This window comes from Carcharodon carcharias, chromosome 32 (genome assembly GCF_017639515.1).
Source record: "Carcharodon carcharias isolate sCarCar2 chromosome 32, sCarCar2.pri, whole genome shotgun sequence".
Lineage (NCBI taxonomy): Eukaryota > Metazoa > Chordata > Chondrichthyes > Lamniformes > Lamnidae > Carcharodon > Carcharodon carcharias.
Window position 1 is genome coordinate 20,571,530 of NC_054498.1, and position 17,804 is coordinate 20,589,333.

General features: G+C 45.5%; 2 protein-coding genes across 2 annotated transcripts in view; one reads left to right on the forward strand and one right to left on the reverse strand.

Moving 5' to 3' along the window:
* The window catches only part of LOC121272006 (hydroxylysine kinase-like), a 38,402-nt gene that overhangs the window by 19,216 nt on the left and 1,382 nt on the right, over nucleotides 1-17,804 (reverse strand). The gene's annotated exons all lie outside the window — the stretch shown is intronic.
* On the forward strand, nucleotides 2,833-3,189 carry LOC121272013 (putative histone H2B type 2-D). Its single transcript, XM_041178372.1, has one exon. The coding sequence runs from the start codon at nucleotides 2,833-2,835 to the stop codon at nucleotides 3,187-3,189; it is 357 nt and encodes a 118-aa protein (XP_041034306.1).

Here is a 17,804-nt window from a genome sequence, read left to right on the forward strand (position 1 = left end):
TGGAGGAGGGGTGGGGAGGTTGCAGGGGAGGTGAGGAGGGGTTTGGGGGGAGGTTGGAGGAGGTGGCGGAGGAGTTGCGGTGTGGGGGGAAGGTGGGGGGAAGGCTGGGGGTTGGGAGGGGTGTGGTTGGAGGGGAGGTTTGAGTGCAGATTCGGGGGAGGTTGGAGTGGAGGTTCGGGGGTAGTTGGAGTGGGGGCTTGCGGGAGGTTAGAGGAGTGTTGGGGGGAGCTTGGAGGGGGTTGGGGGGAGGTTAGGGGGGAGTGGGGGGGCAGTTAGGAAAGCAGTTGTAGGAGAGGTTGGAGGGGGATCGGTGCAGGGAGGTTGAGGGGGATTAGCTACACATTTGAATGGCTTTGTAAATGCAGTGATTTCTTTGTAGCCACTTTCCTAACATCAATTGATTGCTGTGTGATTAGTTATCCTTGGAGAATCAGCATTTGGCCTCCAATTTCACCACTGCTGCTGCCACTCTGCCTAATGCAGGCATCATGAAAGAAAGACAAAGCCTATATGCATACAGCACCTTTCATGATGACCCAATTCACTTTACAGTCAATTAAATACTTTCAAGTTGCAGTCACTGATATAATGTAGGCAGTGTTATCAAATTGCAGAACCAGCTCGAGGGGCCAAATGGCCTACATCTGCTTTAATACGTATGTTCATATGTCATTCAGGACTAGATGGCCTTTGTTATCCATAATTATTTTGTGAACAGAGGGTGGAGTTCTGGTTATTTATGATGAGAATTTACTGTGAGCGGGCTTTATGGGGTGAAAACACCAGAACAGGAGTGCATAATGGGCTCAGTGAATCAGTAACCTGTTTTACACTGCACATGATTCTCAAGACTCTTCCCCATTGACTTCAATCTTGTCATTTTGTCTACTTACCTATGACTCCACTGTATCTTGATGCTTTTTGAGATTTTTGAGCATTGAAATATTATAATAAAGTTGTGTTGCAGAGTAGATATTGCAAATATATTGTAATGAGAAGCTGCAGAGTCTTCAGACTTGCTGATCAAGAAAACACAGATGCAATTGTGAACCATTCAGTCTTTGTCCTCTAGCCTCTTATAAATTGCGATGCACAGAGATGCCTGAGGGCTCCAACGTTTCTCGCTGACAGTGAAGACCTATGTTGTTCAATCATTCCACTTTGTGGCTCAGGAGTCATTTGATCTTTCTACCCACTGAGATTACTGATAAAATAGAATCCAATTACAGCTCTTGCATGAAATAATTATATTGAATATATCATGCACCCAGGCAGAAGAAATAATTCTTTACATCTACAAAATGTAAAAGATCTTGTGCAGTTTATCTGGGTTAAAAGTATTGAATATTTCCCCCAAATATCAATTTACTGTCACCATGTCCATATGGTGCAATGTCCAGAACATGTTACTGAGGGCTGAGGCAGTCACCGAAATCATTGTTATCATCTGCACAACGTTATAAATAACTAATGGGATATTTTCCTGTTAAATATTACATTGATGCTGTTAAAGTAAATTTTGTACTCACTGGTTTGTTTAATGGTGGGATCACCTATAGGGTGCACATAAACTAACACTGCATGATAAAACTGCTCTTAATACTAATGGCCCATGCTGCATATATATCAGACAATATTTGCAAGCAGATGCCAACAATGGGCTTTGTCATTTTACTAGGGCCTTTCCGTGGTTATTTGGTGAATTGATTTGTGAATCTGGAAAAGGGGAAAAATATCATGTGTGATTGAGGAAGCGGGTAAAGTGGTGGGGGGTTGGTGGGGGGAGGAATAAGAGGCCCGGAATCAGGAGAAGCATCGGGGTCCATGATTTCTCTCCCTAGCCCTGCTTGCAGGTGGTGGTGTTCCGATCATGATCACATCACTTTTGTGGGAGTTTGCTGTGTGCAAATTGGCTGCCAAATTTCCTACATTACAACAGCGACTCCACTTCCAAAATATTCCATTAGCTGTAAAGTGCATTGGGATGTCTGGTGATCATGAAAAACAAATCTTACCTTTCTTTCTTTCTAAAATTTATCTCCAACTTACTCCCGTGTCCAGAACATGTTCAGGAGTCACATGGACCAGCTATTACCTGTTGAACCACTTACCTTCTATCTGAGATGATCTTTGTCCTTATAAAGATGGGTGGTGCAGTTAAGGAAAAATTCAAATCTTTGCCACTGCTCACTTGGTCTGAAACACAATGGTGACCCACACAATGGTGACCCTAACAGTCACCCTGTTCCAAGCCAGGTTTGCATGAATTTTGGGGGCGATATATCAATGCTTGTGAGATTCCATAGTGCAGCTCCTGGACTAATGATTAACAGCGTGATCAAAGGTGGGGAGAGATCACAATCTCTATTTATTGCTGAATTTAAAATTGAGGTTTCGAAAGAACAGTTCACATTGCCATAACTGAGTTGACACTTGCTAAGTCAGCGGATATAGTAACAATGGTAATGCTGGTCCTGTTGGTATCGGAGACATGAGTGTCGAGATCCCACTCCTAAAGGTGCACATTTCATTTCTCCAAAAGTCAAAGCTAATTTGCATCTGGCGTGAGTGCAGATTTGAATCGGGGACTCAAACAAATTGAGTCAAATTTGAAGATGATACCATGACCTCAGCTGCTGGTTTACAACATAACGACTCCATAGGATTACATCGGATACATGGCACAGAAACAGGCCATTCGGCCTAACCAATCCATGCCTTTGTTTATGCTCCACTTGAGGCTCACCCCATCTTTCCTCATCTAAATCTAATATCTTAACCCTCCCTTCCCTTCTCCCTCATATGCTTGTCTATCTATCCAAGTTGAGCAGAATGCCTGAGGTGGTGGCTGTGGCTAAGGGTGGTGCGTCCCACCAGGCGTTGAAGCGGTCGCTGACTAAAGTCACCAAGAAGCCGCCCAAGAAGCGAAGGAAATCTTGTAAGCAGAGCTATTCCACTTACGTGTACAAGGGGCTGACCCAGGTCCACCCTCCCACCAGGGCTTCGTCCAAGGCCATGAGTGTTATGAATTCCTTCATTGTCGACGTTTTCAAGTGCGTCGCCTCCCCGAGGCCTCGCACCTCATTCACTACAAAAAGCGCCGCACCATCTCGGAGAGGGAGATCCAGAGCGCTGTCCGCCTCATGCTGCCAGGGGAACTGGCCGAACACACCATCTCCGAAGGCATGAAAGCAGTCACCAAATACGCCAACTCCGTTTGGTCGATCATTCTAAAGATTATTTTATTGTATACACCTAAACTATACTTGTGTATCCATACTATTATATATACTTACACTATACTTGTGTATCCATACTATTATATATACTTACACTATACTTGTGTACCCATACTATTATATACTTACACCATACTTGTCTTTCTATACTATTGTAGACATGTTACACTATACTTGTCTATCTGCACTATTGTATGCACTCATATTATACTTGTGAATCTATACTATCCAATCCAACCACTCCCTGTGGTAGCGAGTTCCACATTCTCAACAGCCTATGGGTAAAGAAGTTTCTTTTAAATTCCCTATTGGATTTCTTGGTGACTATATAATACTGAAGGTCTCTAGTTATGCTCTTCCCCACAATGGGAAACATTCTCTCTGCATCCACTCTATCTAAATCTTTCAGAATTTTAAAGGCCTCTATCAGTATTGAATGTTGCTGGAAGTGAGGAGACCCTGAAGGATTGCAGTCCGGACCATGGCAATATGGTCAAGGGACTGCACAGGAGGGAACAGCAATGCAGAGAATTTTTTAAATGTTTGTTCATGGGATGTTGGCTTCGCTGGCTGGGCCAGCATTTATTGCACATCCCCTAATTGCCCTTGAGGAGGTGGTGGTGAGCTGCCTTCTTGAACCGCTGCAGTCTGAATGGTGTAGGTACACCCACCATGTGGTTAGGGAGGCAGTTCCAGGATTTTGATCCAGCAGTTGTTATAGGAGATTCCATAGTTATGGGGACAGATAGGCATTTCTGTAACCAAGAACATGAATGGTATCGCAGACACCAATGGAACTGCAGACACTTCCTCCTATCTCCCCCTAGACCATGACCCTACCACTGAACATTAAGCCATTGTTTCCAGGACTGTTACTGACCTCATCTTCTCTGGAGATCTTCCTTCCACAGCTTCCAACCTCATAGTCTCCCAACCTCAGACGGCCCGCTTCTACCTCCTACCCAAAATCCACAAACAGGATTGTCCCGGCAGACCGATTGTGTCAGCCTGTTCCTGTCCTACGGAACTCATTTCTTGCTATCTTGACTCCATTCTCTCTCCCCTTGTCCAGTCCCTTCCCACCTACATCTGTGATTCCTCTGACACCTTACGTCACATCAACAATTTCCAGTTCCCTTGCCCCAACTGCCTCCTCTTCACCATGGACGTCCAATCCCTCTACACCTCCATCCCCCACCGGGATGGTCTGAGGGCTCTCCGCTTCTTCCTCGAACAGAGGCCCGAACAATCCCCATCCACCACTACTCTCCTCCATCTGGCTGAACTTGTTCTCACACTGAACAATTTCTCCTTCAACTCCTCTCACTTCCTCCAAATAAAAGGTATGGCTGTGGGTACCCGCATGGGCCCCAGCTATGCCTGTCTCTTTATGGGAAATGTGGAACATTCCTTGTTCCAATCCTACTCCGGCCCCCTCCGACAACTCTTTCTCCAGTACATCGATGATTACTTCGGTGCTGCTTCATGCTCTCGTCTGGACCCGGAAAAATGTATTAATTTTGCTTCCAAATTCCACCCCTCCATCATTTTCACATGGTCCATCTCTGACACTTCCCTTCCCTTCCTTGACCTCTCTGTCTCAATTTCTGGTGATAGACTGTCCACCAACATTCATTACAAGCCTACCGACTCCCAAGGCTACCTCGACTACAGCTCCTCACACCCCGCTTCCTGTAAGGTCTCCATCCCATTCTCTCAGTTCCTTCGCCTCTGTCGCATCTGTTCTGATGATGCCACTTTCAAAATATGTCAGTTCCTCTGACATGTCTTCCTTCTTCCTTAACAGAGGTTTTCCACACACGGTGGTTGACAGGGCCCTCAACCGTGTCCGGCCCATCTCCCGCGCATCCGCCCTCACACCTTCCTCTCCCTCCCAGAACCATGATAGGGTTCCCCTTGTCCTCACTTATCACCCCACCAGCCTCCGCATTCAAAGGATCATCCTCCGCCATTTCCGCCAACTCCAGCATGATGCCACCATCAAACACATCTTCCCTTCACCCCCCCGCCCCCCCGGCGGCATTCCGCAGGGATCATTCCCACCCTGGTCCACTCTTCCATCACCCCCTACACCTCAACATTCTCCCACGGCACCTTCTCATGCAACCGCAGAAGATGTAACACCTGCCCCTTTACTTCCCCTCTCCTCACCCCACGGAACTCATTTCTTGCTATCTTGGTCCAAGGGCCCAAACACTCCTTTCAAGTGAAGCAGCATTTCACTTGCACTTCCCTCAATTTAGTCTACTGCATTCATTGCTCCCAATGCAGTTTCCTTTACATTGGAGAGACCAAATGCAGACTGATGACCGCTTTGCAGAACACCTACGGTCTGTCCGTAACCATGACCCAGACCTCCCTGTCACTTGCCATTTCACTCCACCCTGCTCTCATGCCCACATTATTTTCCATTATTTTTAAATGTATTTCCATCCATTGTTTTATCTCTACCTTTTAGCCTTTTTCGATCCCTTCCCTTCACCCTACCCCACCCCCACTAGGGCTATCTGTACCTTGCTCGTCCTGCTTTCTACCCTTAATTAGCACATTCCTTAGGTAATATCACTACTTTCAACACCTCTTTGTCCTTTTGTCTATGAGATCTTTTGGCTATCTCCATCTATCACTGGCCCTCTATCCAGCTCTACCCCCCCCCCCCCCCCCCCCCCACTTAAACCAGCTTATATTTCACCTCTTTTCGATTTTTACTTAGTTCTGTTGAAGGGTCATACGGACTCGAAACGTTAACTGTGTTCTTCTCTGCAGATGCTGCCAGACCTGCTGAGTTTTTCCATGTATTTTTATTTTTATCATGAATGGTGTGTTGCCTCTCTGGTACCAGGGTAAAGGACATTACAGAGAGGGTGAAAAATATTCTGCAAGGGGAAGGGAGTGAAGATGTGGTACCATTGATACAGAAGGCTCACGTACTGAGGTCCTATGGTCAGATTTTCAAGAGCTAAGGAGGAAGATAAAAAGTAGGAACTCGGAGGAAGTAATTTCTGGATTGGTCCCAGTACACATACTAGCAAGTGTAGGAAAAGGAAGATAAGGAGAATTAATGCTTGAGGTATTGTGCAGGAGGAAGGGCTTCAAATTTTTAGGACATTATGGTGGGGGTCACCTATTCAAATGGGACAGGCCACACCTCGACAGGACTAAACCTGGGACCATTGTTATCGTGGCTAGGTTCACCAGTGTGGTTGGGGGAGGTTTAAAGAAAATTTGCAGGGGGATGAGTATAGCAGGAGAAAAGAGGAATAAGGTACATGAAGTGAGAGTGTTGGGCAGTACTAGACAAGAAAGTAGTTCCATATTAGGTGGGGAAATATAGTTCCCAATTATTTTCTCCATGACAATGCCTCAGCCAATCAGAGTCAACTTGCCAACCAATCATCAGCCCTTTTCTCCTGCGGTATAAATTGTTGTGATTGTTTGAAGTTTGGCATTCTTTCGTTTGTCCTGATGAGTGCAAGATGAAAAGCTCCGGCAACATGTCTCTCTTTTCAGCAATAATTACACAGGTATGAAGCGGTGAGCTGGCTAAGGTTGATTGAATAAATAGACTAAAGTGTATGGCGATAAATAAACAGTGGGAAACATTTAAAAAAACAATGCAAAGCATTCACCAAAAATACAACCCAATGAAAGACCCATTAGTGCCTCACTAAAGAAGTTAAGGATAGCATTGGAATAGAAGAAGAGGCTTATAATGTTGCAGAGAATGTAGTGAGTCAGATGATTGATTTTAGAAACCAGCAAAGGGCCACCAAAAATGTTGATGATAAGGGAAAAAATAGAATATGAGAGTAAACCAGCCAGCAATATAAAAAAAATTGTAAGTCCTTTTACAAATATATAAAAAAGGAGGAGAGTAGCCAGAGGGCACCAGGTACTGTTTCTGTCAATTCCCACCAGTCCACTCTATATTTTGTGTAACGTGGTCACTCTACTTTTCTCCTTCCTTTACTGTAGTGATTCCCATTCCAAATCTTTGATCCAGGGTGTGATAGTGATGCATTCCCCATCCTGACTCGTGCAGAATCATGCAGCACATCTTTGGATCACTTCAGTCTTATTTGCATCTCTCGCCGTGTAAGGATCCCACACACAACTTGCGTACTCCAGGATTGGACGAGCAAAAGCTTGGTGAGCCCTAACTCTGATCAAAAATTCCTCCTTTGAAATCCAGGGACCCTGTTTGCTTTGGATGTTACCTACTGAATGTGGAATCCCCATTGAAAACTGTTTTTAAGATGAAACTATCCCCCCCCCACCAAGGTATGACTACCTTTTAGAGAATTTGATTAAAGAACTCAAAGCCATCTATTGGTGGGTGGGGTGGCAAGCTATAAGGAGGACACAAAGAGGATGCAAAGAGATATAGACTTGTTAAGGGAGTGAAAAACCAGGTGGTAGATTGAGTATAATGTGGAGAAGTGTGAGGTTATTCACTTTGATAGTAAGAATATCTATCTTTGTTCAATTTGCTTGTACAAGTTTGTCCTTTAATCTTTTCAAGTGTTCTGCTTCCTGTGAGCAGCATTCCAGTGTTCTCATCAGTTTTTATTTTTCCTTTGCAAACTAATCTTTCACACATGAAAGTTGGTTCTCTGTGCCGATCATTTTTCCTTTAGAAGAGCATAATCCCTCTGCGCTATTATTCACATCCACATTCTGTAACTGCACTTCTGCTATTTGTTTCTGAGACTCTTCATGCTCTTTTGTGAGAAGTTCTACTTGGTCTTGCCATTCTAGGGCTGGGATTTTCTGGTCTCACCCGCTATGGGAACGGAAGATCCCATGGAACGTCAATGGGCACTTTGCTGGCTCACCAAATTTTCCCTCCCTCCCACAGTCAGGCCCATTGTGGGCAGGACTGGAAAATCCCAGCCGAGGTTCTTAATTTTCATCTCTTCATATATATCTTTGAAAATGTAACGTTTTCCTAAGTTTTCTTTTAAATGTCCAACAATTTTCTTTAGCTCTGTAGTCTCTTTCTTGTGCCTTTTGTCTTCCGCCCAGAATATAGAGAATTTCTAGTCTTCTCTGCCAACTGGATCTTCAGTTCTTTCAAGGCAACAACTTGAGTGTATTTTCTGCTTTTCCTAACTCACGCTTCGATTTGCCAACAATGGAATTCAAAGTTATTATTTCCTCTTGGTGCCTGTGATGCCTCAGAAATCTGTTTGTTCAGATCTTGAACAGTTTGGTTCATTGAAGACTTTAGTTTAAGCTATATACTCATCTTGAATTTTGTGTTTCAAATCTTCCAATTCAGCTTTGGTGTGAGCATTTTCCAACCTTATTCCATTTTCCTTTTGCTGGGTTTATATATTTTGGGCTTCATCAGATAGCTTTCCTTCATTCACAGTCAGCTGCTTGCTCCACACTGCCGCCTGCTGTTGCGGTTCAGGTAATGCATGGGGCTGACTTCTGGAAAGTTATTGGCATCTCTGACGCCCTCGTGTGGTTTGCTCTGGTAATGTCCTTTTCTCTTCCATAGCTTTACTGGGGTTTTCTATCCCTCTTTTCAAGCTCTGTGAACTATACAACTTGAAGATTAAAGTATTTATTAAAAGCTTTTAATATTTCATCGAAGCTGGTTGAAGACTCACCAATGCTTTGCATTAGGGTTACCTAATCTGCAAATGCACCAAATGAGTATAAAAGCATGTTAACGTACTTTTTCTGATTTCTGACATATTCCTGATGTAGTGCTGTAATCTAAAGATTTTATTCTCCAAGGTGCCCAATTTTGGGTCATGTTTGGCCCTCGCCTTAGCCAAAATTGCTCTGGAAGAATGGAAGTCTGATCCACGGTTAAAAATTTAGAAGTATAGCTTCGGCTTTAAGAGCTTTTTGAATTTCAAGATGGCATCGCCATTCACTTGGAGGCAAAGGTGCACTTACCGGTTTTGGCTGGCTCTGCTTCAATGGCAATCGCGCTTCAACAAAAAAATTTCAATGGCGGCTGCCCAGATTGCCTGCCTGGAGAATTCTCTTGCTTGGTGTTTTATTTTAAAGTCACAAATGTGTCGAAACCTGGCTTTTGCTTTCTCTCAGTCAGGTTTAGAAGTCTCAATTCCCCCCCCCCCGGATTATTTAATTTAATTATTTTTTCCGTCTAGGAGTGAGCTTGGACGCCACGTGCTTGACCGCTGACTTGGGGACTGGGGTCTTAGCGACGGGTTTTTTCAAACTGCGCTTCTGACTCTGAATTATTTGAAGGTTTCTCAGGGCTTGCTGCAGCCTGGAGTTTTAAAAGATTTAGCTCATCCCTGCTTGGGCAGCTGACACTCCAGAATTTGAAGCTGGACTTCCAAAGGAGATTCAATGGAGTCTTCTACTGCAGTAAGGAATGTTACATTTCTGCCTCAAGCTTCCAGGCTTTTCTTTGGAGGTTTTTCCAGTCGATTTTTCCTCTGTTTCTGGAGCTTCTTTTCAGGTCTGACTGCTTTGCTGGATTTTTTCTGCCTTCCAGCATTTTAGTTTTTCTCTGCATTTTCTGCAAGGTCTTGGGTTTTTTCACCAGCTGCCACCTTGCTGTAGGTGTAGGTTATAGTTTAGTAGATCTGTAGACGTGCTCGTACACTTACCCATATGTAGGTTAAAGGTAAGTCTTTATTGACTCTTAGTACTATTTACAAATATACGGTAAAGGGTACGAGCTAGGAGATGTCTCCATGCTTGCTGGTACACACGGCTCTGTCCAACACTGAACTGACCCTGGCTGAGGGTCATGTGCTGTCTTAAATCACTGCGTAGGCGATACTGTACTCAGTCCCACATTAACCCTACATGTGCTAGATTCTTATACTACAGCTTTTTGAGTCCGACACTCAAGATCCATGGGGAAACTAATTTACTCCCCCACATGAGCGAACAGGGCATTAGTCATTTCCTTAATTCATCTGTGTGCTGCCGACTGAGAAGTTCAATGTGACGGTAACATTCACAGCCACCGGCAGGTCATGGGAGAAGATGGATTGTGGCTCCAGTTGTTGCACCATGTGACAAATGTCTGTCTCAACATCATGGCTCAACCTGAGTCTTCGGCACTGGTTTTCTATCATGTTGAGCTATAATGTCCTCAGTATGTACACCCTCCCCACAGAGTGGAATCTGTACTTCCTCTGCTCCTCCTCCTGACCCCAGCTCGTACCACTGTCTCTTCCTCATGACCTTTGGACCTCCCCCTGGGCTCTGGCTGCTCGCATTGACTGGATTCTACTGATTGTGCGTGAGAGGGTACCAGGCCCATCCTGTATGCTTCCTTGGATGAAGTGCTATGCGCACCTGGGTGCAAGACTCAGTTGGAGCAATAGGAAAATTGTCCTGGCAGAGAGCAGTCCCACCCTCATACTCCCTAGAGAACTGTGGGAGTTAAGTTCCTGGAACTTCTGGATCACTAATTGAAAACTTCAATGGAACTTCACAGGGATACCTTACCTCTCCAAGGGGTTATCCAAAGCAAATACACAGAGAACAGATCTCCTACGACCTGATCTGCTCAGTGCGCTCTAGGATCCACATGGCTGGACTACAAAAATCAGAACTCAGCAGAGTAGATGGTGATTTAACTGGACAGCTACCTCTGTGAATTGTGCATGCGCGGACCCCAGCCCAACTCCTGCCCCATGCAGATTGGGAAATGCCTGGCTCGGGGGGCAGGATTTTCAAATTTCGGCCTTCTCCGGGATTTTCGCTGTGATGGAGAGCCTATCCGTTGTGGCCAAAGTCTGGGTCAAATTTAGCATGCAGGTGCAGCCAACGATTTGGAAGACAAATGGCACGTTAACCTTTATTGCAAGGAGATTGGAATATACAAATAAAGAAGTCTTGCTACAATTTCACAGAGCTTTGATGGAACCAAAACTGGAGTACTGTGCATGAATGAATACTGTCCACTTGCCTGGATGAGTGCAGCTCCAACAACACTCAAGAAACTTGACACCATCCAGGACAAGGTAGCCCGCTTGTTTGGCACCCCATCCACAAACATTCACTCCCTCCACCATCGACGAACAGTGGCAGCAGTGTGTACCATCTAAAAGATGCACTGCAGGAATTCACCAAGGCTCCTTCGATAGCACCTTCCAAACCCACAATCTCTATCACCTAGAAGGACAAGGGCAGCAGACACATGGGAACACCACCACCTGGAAGTTCCCCTCAAGTTACTCACCATCCTGACTTGGAAGTATATCGCCATTCCTTCGCTGTCACTGGGTCAAAAACCTGGAACTCCCTTCCTAACAGCACTGTGGGTGTACCTACACCACAGTTCAAGAAAGCAGCTCACCACCACTTTCTCAAGGGCAATTCGGAATGGGCAATAAATGCTGGCCTAGCCAGCGACTCCCACATCACACAAATGAACAAAAGGTTTACCTGCTTCACTTGAACAATAAGGAGTTACTGTTCCTTTTAACAAGAATTCCCTGTAGTTTTCAGGTACCTTGTTCACCTCACCCACACTCATAGCAGTGTTCACACTTGGACTCACAACTGGAGTTAACATTACAACTTGATCAATTGTATTTTAAGTTGGGGCTTTTTTTTCTGAATCATCCTTATGTACCCCAATAACTCCCATGGATTTCCCACACAACTTCCAGCAATTTTCCCGAATGTGTCTACTTTGTTACAATGGAAACACTTAGATCTTTGGATGTCACTCCTACCCTCAGAGCTTCCCTGTACTGTTACTTCAACTATCTCCATTTTCCTCACCTCTTTGGTTACTTCTAACTTTAACTTACTCCTCTACCTCAGAACTTTCCTCCCCTCTATCATGACTTACTAATTTCAACTTATCTGTCAATTCCCTTAGCTTAGCCTTGGTTACTTTTTGTAAACCAGTCAGGGATAAGTCTTCCATCTTTAAAAAAGTCATAACAACTTCCAAAGCTATGTCAGATACCAATGAATCAGAAACCTGGTAGCTGTCTTTTATCCTTTAACAATTCTTATTAACCTACATCCAATCACTCAATGTTTGTGCTTCAAATCCTGAGAGACCCCAATCTTATGTTACAGATGGTGATGGGAGGAGTGCGCAGTTAATTCTAGCCCCACTTCGCCACAGGTTGCAACAATAGTTTAAACGTTTAATTCGCCCACAAAACTGGCCAATTATTACTGTTGTTACTGTTATTCCCAGAATAAAATGGCTAACCAGGCTTCTTTCAGTAAACACAAAAAAAAATTATTATAAAACAACGCACTTTTTAAAAACAAGTTAATAAACTGTTAAACCTACAAGTTGTAGTTTAGAAGTGTAACAATTTCCCCCTTTTTAATAAACAGATATTCAAACTCCCATACACTCACACACACAAAGACAAAACAGGACTAGATAAACATATTCTTCTGCAGAGACTGGAGTATGGGAAAGTTTATTTTAAAAGGTTAAAATTTGAAGAGATCTTGACGCTGTTGATCTAATAGATCTCTGATCACAATAGATCTGGAAGTTCTTTCAAATGGATTTGTCGGTGAAACTGTCCCTGATGACTTTAAATTATCACAGCTTTGTAGACTTAAAAAAAAACCAGATGATTTATTCTGATGAGATGTTTCTGAGGAAGGTTTAACACAAAGGTGGGGCAGAGAGAAGGAAAGAGAGAGTCTTTGTCTTGCAGCTTGCTGCTAAGGCAACCTTGCTCTCACTCCCTCTGCCTGAGAGTTTTAAAGACTAAGATGTTCAGAGAATACTTCTCTTAGGCCAGGTGTTTTAAACCAATCAGCAAGAGCCTGGCAACAGCAATTTTTTGTTAACTTAGATATACAAAGTATCTCCTCCCTCTCCAGGCGTTCCCTGCTGGATATCTATCTTGACCCCTGGTTTCTTGAAGAATGGCATAGTCACAGCCCAAATTAATATTGCAAACTTTTAAAAATAACTCAGGAGGAAGAATGTCCAAAATTCAATGTCCTTCGAATTTTCCAAAACCAGGTTCCTCACATGCCTCCACCAGTAAGGAATGAAACACCATTTTCAAATGTGCTTCATTGCAAAACATATGCAACATACATATAAAAATTTTAAACGTGCACTCACCCATTCTCACTCACTCCTTACACAGAATCTCTGCATAGGTTCAGATATTTTGCTTTCCATATTATACTAACAAAATTACATTCTGGATAACGCATCAGCAATTTACATTATCTTTTCCAGCAATATGGACAATCTTCAAGTTATAAGGCTATTGTAACAAACTCCATCGAAACAGTCTGACATTAAACATCTCTATAAAGTCCAGGAGATTATGGTCAGTCTATAGTAAGGTTTCTTTGCAGAAATGACAGACATATATCTCAAAATGTTTTAGAGCCAGTTTCCTTTTCTATGGTAGAATATCTCTCTCTGACACCAATTTAACTTTTTAGAAAAATATCCCACTCGCTTTTCTGTGCCTGATTGATCTTCTTGAAATAAGACTGCAACCCACCCCCAACTCACTGGCATCGATCGCTACCTTGAAGGATTTAGTTAAGTTAAGGCAGCCAACAGCAGTTTAATTAAGTGATTTTTCAACACGTGCTGGATTTCTGCTTCTACCTGAGCCTGTTTCTCCAGGCTTAAATGATAAGGGCGTTGTTTTATAGAAGACTTCCCTATATCCATATTATGCACAGCTATAGTTGTACACCCTAGTTCATCCCTGCAAATTCCTTTGAATTTGATAAGTAACCTCACTAGCTTTTCTCATTGTCCTACCTCTGAGTATGAGAACATGGTATCTAACTGCCCTAATATTTCAGGATTAGCTAATCATTTCAAAGGAGGTTCAATTGATGGACTGTCTAAATCTCCTCCTGCCTCACTCTCACTGTCTCCGTCATCCTCCACTCTCCTTACTACCTGACATAGCTGCTCCTTCCTCTTCTCCTCTCTACGAAGATATGGTTTCAACAAGTTGATGTGACGGAGCCAGTTCTTTTTCCTGCGATCTGGGGAGTCTATCAAATAATTTACTTTACGAACCCTCTTAACTATCTTGTATGGACCACTGAACTGTGCTTTCAGAGGATCCTCATGTAAAGGCAGTAACACTAACACCTCATCCCTTGGTTGAAATGTTCGAGTCACAGTATTTTTATGTGCCATTCCTTCATCTTTGTTTGAGAAACTTTAAGATGTTCTTGAGCCACACAGTATGCTGAGGTATTATTGGATATCCCCACACATCCTTTCCCTCTAATACAAGGTCAAGGATGAGGAAACATTGAAACTCTGATTAAAATTCTTTACTGAATCAAGTCAATGAGATAATAAGACACGAACCCTCCCATGCAGTGTATGTGAGATGGGTATCACTGGAATCTTCCTAAAGTTATGGCAGAAGGTCAGGAAATTGCTCGGAAACTTTCCATCTCTTAAACTTAAAGAGAATGAAATCTTGCTGTTCAATGTTAGTATTACTGGGTCAATAACTGTCTGAAAGTTCAGGACAAAGAGACAGTTCTTCTGATATTGCCCAGAATTGATTTCACTCTCTTAACTTTGTGGAAATTTGACAAATCCCTGTATACTTGTTGCAGTGTATCACTCAGTGAAGGGGCTTATTATCATTAAATGATTTGCTTATTGCATTCTTGGTGAATGAATGTGTCTCTAATATTTAGGAACTTCAGCTGCCCACAATGACTTCCTTAACACTGTTGTGATTCACCATAAGCTAGCACAGTGCCAAATACAACTTCCATCAGCCTTGCATCTTTTGCTGTTCCTTAGCTCAATGATAGATTCCACTGCCTGTTCACCCTTACTGAAACTCTCAACTCACTATAGTGGTAATTATTTCTTCGTAGAATGATAAGCACAGAAGGAGGCCATTCAGCCCATCATGCCTGTGCAGGCTCTTTGGAAGTGCTATCCAATTCGTGTCACTCCCCTGCCCTTTCCACATTGACAACAAATATTTCCTCTTCAAGTATTTATTCAAATTCCTTTTGGAAGTTACTATTGAAACTGCATCCACATCTCTTCTGACACTGCATTCCACATCACAACAACTTGCTGTTTCAAAAATATTTCTTCATATTACCTCTAGCTCTCTTGCCAATTGCCTTGCAATGACATCCTCTGGTTATGGAGCCTTCTCCCATTGGAAACGTGATTTTGAACACCTCTCCCCTAACCTTCTGTGCTCTAAGGACAATAATTCTAGTTTCTGTAGATCTCCACTTGACTGGAATCTCTCATACCTGGTTCCGCACAAGGAAAACTCCTCTGTGCTCTCCAAGGCCCTGACAACCTTCCTAAAATGTTGTGAATTGGACACAATATTGCAGCCGGGACCTAGCCAGTGTTTTGTAAGAAATAAGATAAAGGTTTAGCATAACTTTCTTGCTTTTGTACTTTATGCCTCAATTAGTAAAGCCAAGGCTCCATTGTGGTTTTTTTTAAACAGCTTTCTCAACTTGTCCATCCATTTTCAGAAGGTTTGTGTACACACATCCCCGGCTCTCTCTGCACCAACAAGCCCTTTAACATTGCACCATTTAAGTTTATCTTGCATTTCTTCATTCTTCCTTCTAAAACGTATCACTTCACACTCCTCTGTGTTAAATTGCATCTGCCATGTGCCTGCCCATTTCATCAGTCTCTCTGGGCTGGATTTTACAGGGCACCATGGTCCCCACACCCCCATGGCTAAAAAGTCGGGGGTGGGGAAGCCCGCCCACAATCCCAACAGCTGCTGTGCAATAATTTAATGCTGGGAGCTGATTTAATTGAATTAAAGCGAGACTACTGTCCGTATCTCGATAGGAAGGCCCACCTTAGAGAGATGTCGGCCAATTGGATGGCAAGGAGCACTGAAGTCACAGCAGTGCCAGCCAGATGCAGTGGCCACTTCTGGTACTACAGGCAGTCACACCACACCCAGGAGACCAGGTACGTACAGGACCGGGGGGTCTCAGTGAGACAGGTGGGGGAGGTGGGAGTTGCAGATGCAAGAGACTGGGTGAAGGGTTAAAGTGGGGGGGGGATGCCTCCGATGGGCTCAGGGGACGTACAAGTGAGGTCCCCACCTCCCCTTGCCTGACCCCAGCCCCCTCAGCTAAATCTACCAGGCTTCCCACATGGTGTGAGCCTCATCACCCCATAGGTAAAGTACCAGCAGAGCTGGGATGGGGCCCGAACAGTTCTGAGCACCACACTTTAGGAAGGATGTGAAGGCATTAGAGAGAGTGCAGAAAAGATTAATGAGAATGGTTTCGAGGATGAGGAACTTCAGTTACGTAGATAGACTAGCGAAGTTTCGACTGTTCTCCTCAGAGAAGAAAAGGTTGAGAGGGGATTTTATAGAGGCATTCAAAATCATGAGGGTTCTGTACAGAGTAGATAGGGAGAAACCCTACCCTCACCCCCTCTCCCCCACCTTCCCTCTCCCCCTCCTTCCCTCTCCCCCTCCCCCCAGCATCCTTCCCGCCTTATCCCAACTTGCCCTCCCAATCCCCATTCCCCTCCCCCTCCCCCCCATTCCCCCTCCTCCTCCCCCCCCCATTCCCCCTCCTCCTCCCCCACTCCCACTCCCCCCCATTCCCCCTCCTCCTCCCCCACTCCCCATTCCCACTGCTCCTCCCCTTCCCCCCGCATTCCTCCTCCTCCCCCTCCCCCACCCCCCATCCTCCTCCCCTCCCCCCATTCCCCCTCCTCCTCCCCACCCCCCATTCCCACTCCTCCTCCCCACTCCCCCGCATTCCTCCTCCTCCTCCCCACCCCCCCATTCCCACTCCTCCTCCCCCTCCCCCTGCATTCCTCCTCCTTCCCCTCCCACTCCCCCCCATTCCCCCTCCTCCTCCCCCACTCCCCATTCCCACTCCTCCTCCCCCTCCCCCCGCATTCCTCCTCCTCCCCCTCCCCCACCCCCCATCCTCCTCCCCTCCCCCCATTCCCCCTCCTCCTCCCCACCCCCCATTCCCACTCCTCCTCCCCACTCCCCCGCATTCCTCCTCCTCCTCCCCACCCCCCCATTCCCACTCCTCCTCCCCCACCCCCCATTCCCCCTCCTCCTCCCCCATTCCCCCTCCTCCCCCTCCCCCACCCACCTCCTCCCCCTCCCCCCATTCCCCCTCCTCCCCCTCCCCCATTCCCCCTCCCCCCCATTCCCACTCCTCCTCCCCCACTCCCCATTCCCACTCTTCCTCCCCCTCCCCCCGCATTCCTCCTCCTCCCCCTCCCCCACCCCCATTCCCCCTCCTCCGCCCCCCATTCCCCCTCCTCCCCCATCCCCCCTCCTCCTCCCCCCATTCCCCCTCCTCCCCCATCCTCCTCCCCCCCATTCCGCCTTCTCCTCCCCACCCCCCCATTCCCACTCCTCCTCCCCCTCCCCCCGCATTCCTCCTCCTTCCCCTCCCCCACCCCCCATTCCCCCTCCTCCTCCCCCTCCCCCATTCCCCCTCCTTCCCCTCCCCCACCCCCCATTCCCCCTCCTCCTCCCCCTCCCCCCATTCCCCCTCCTCCCGCACCCCCATTCCCCCTCCCCCCCATTCCCACTCCTCCTCCCCCACCCCCCGCATTCCTCC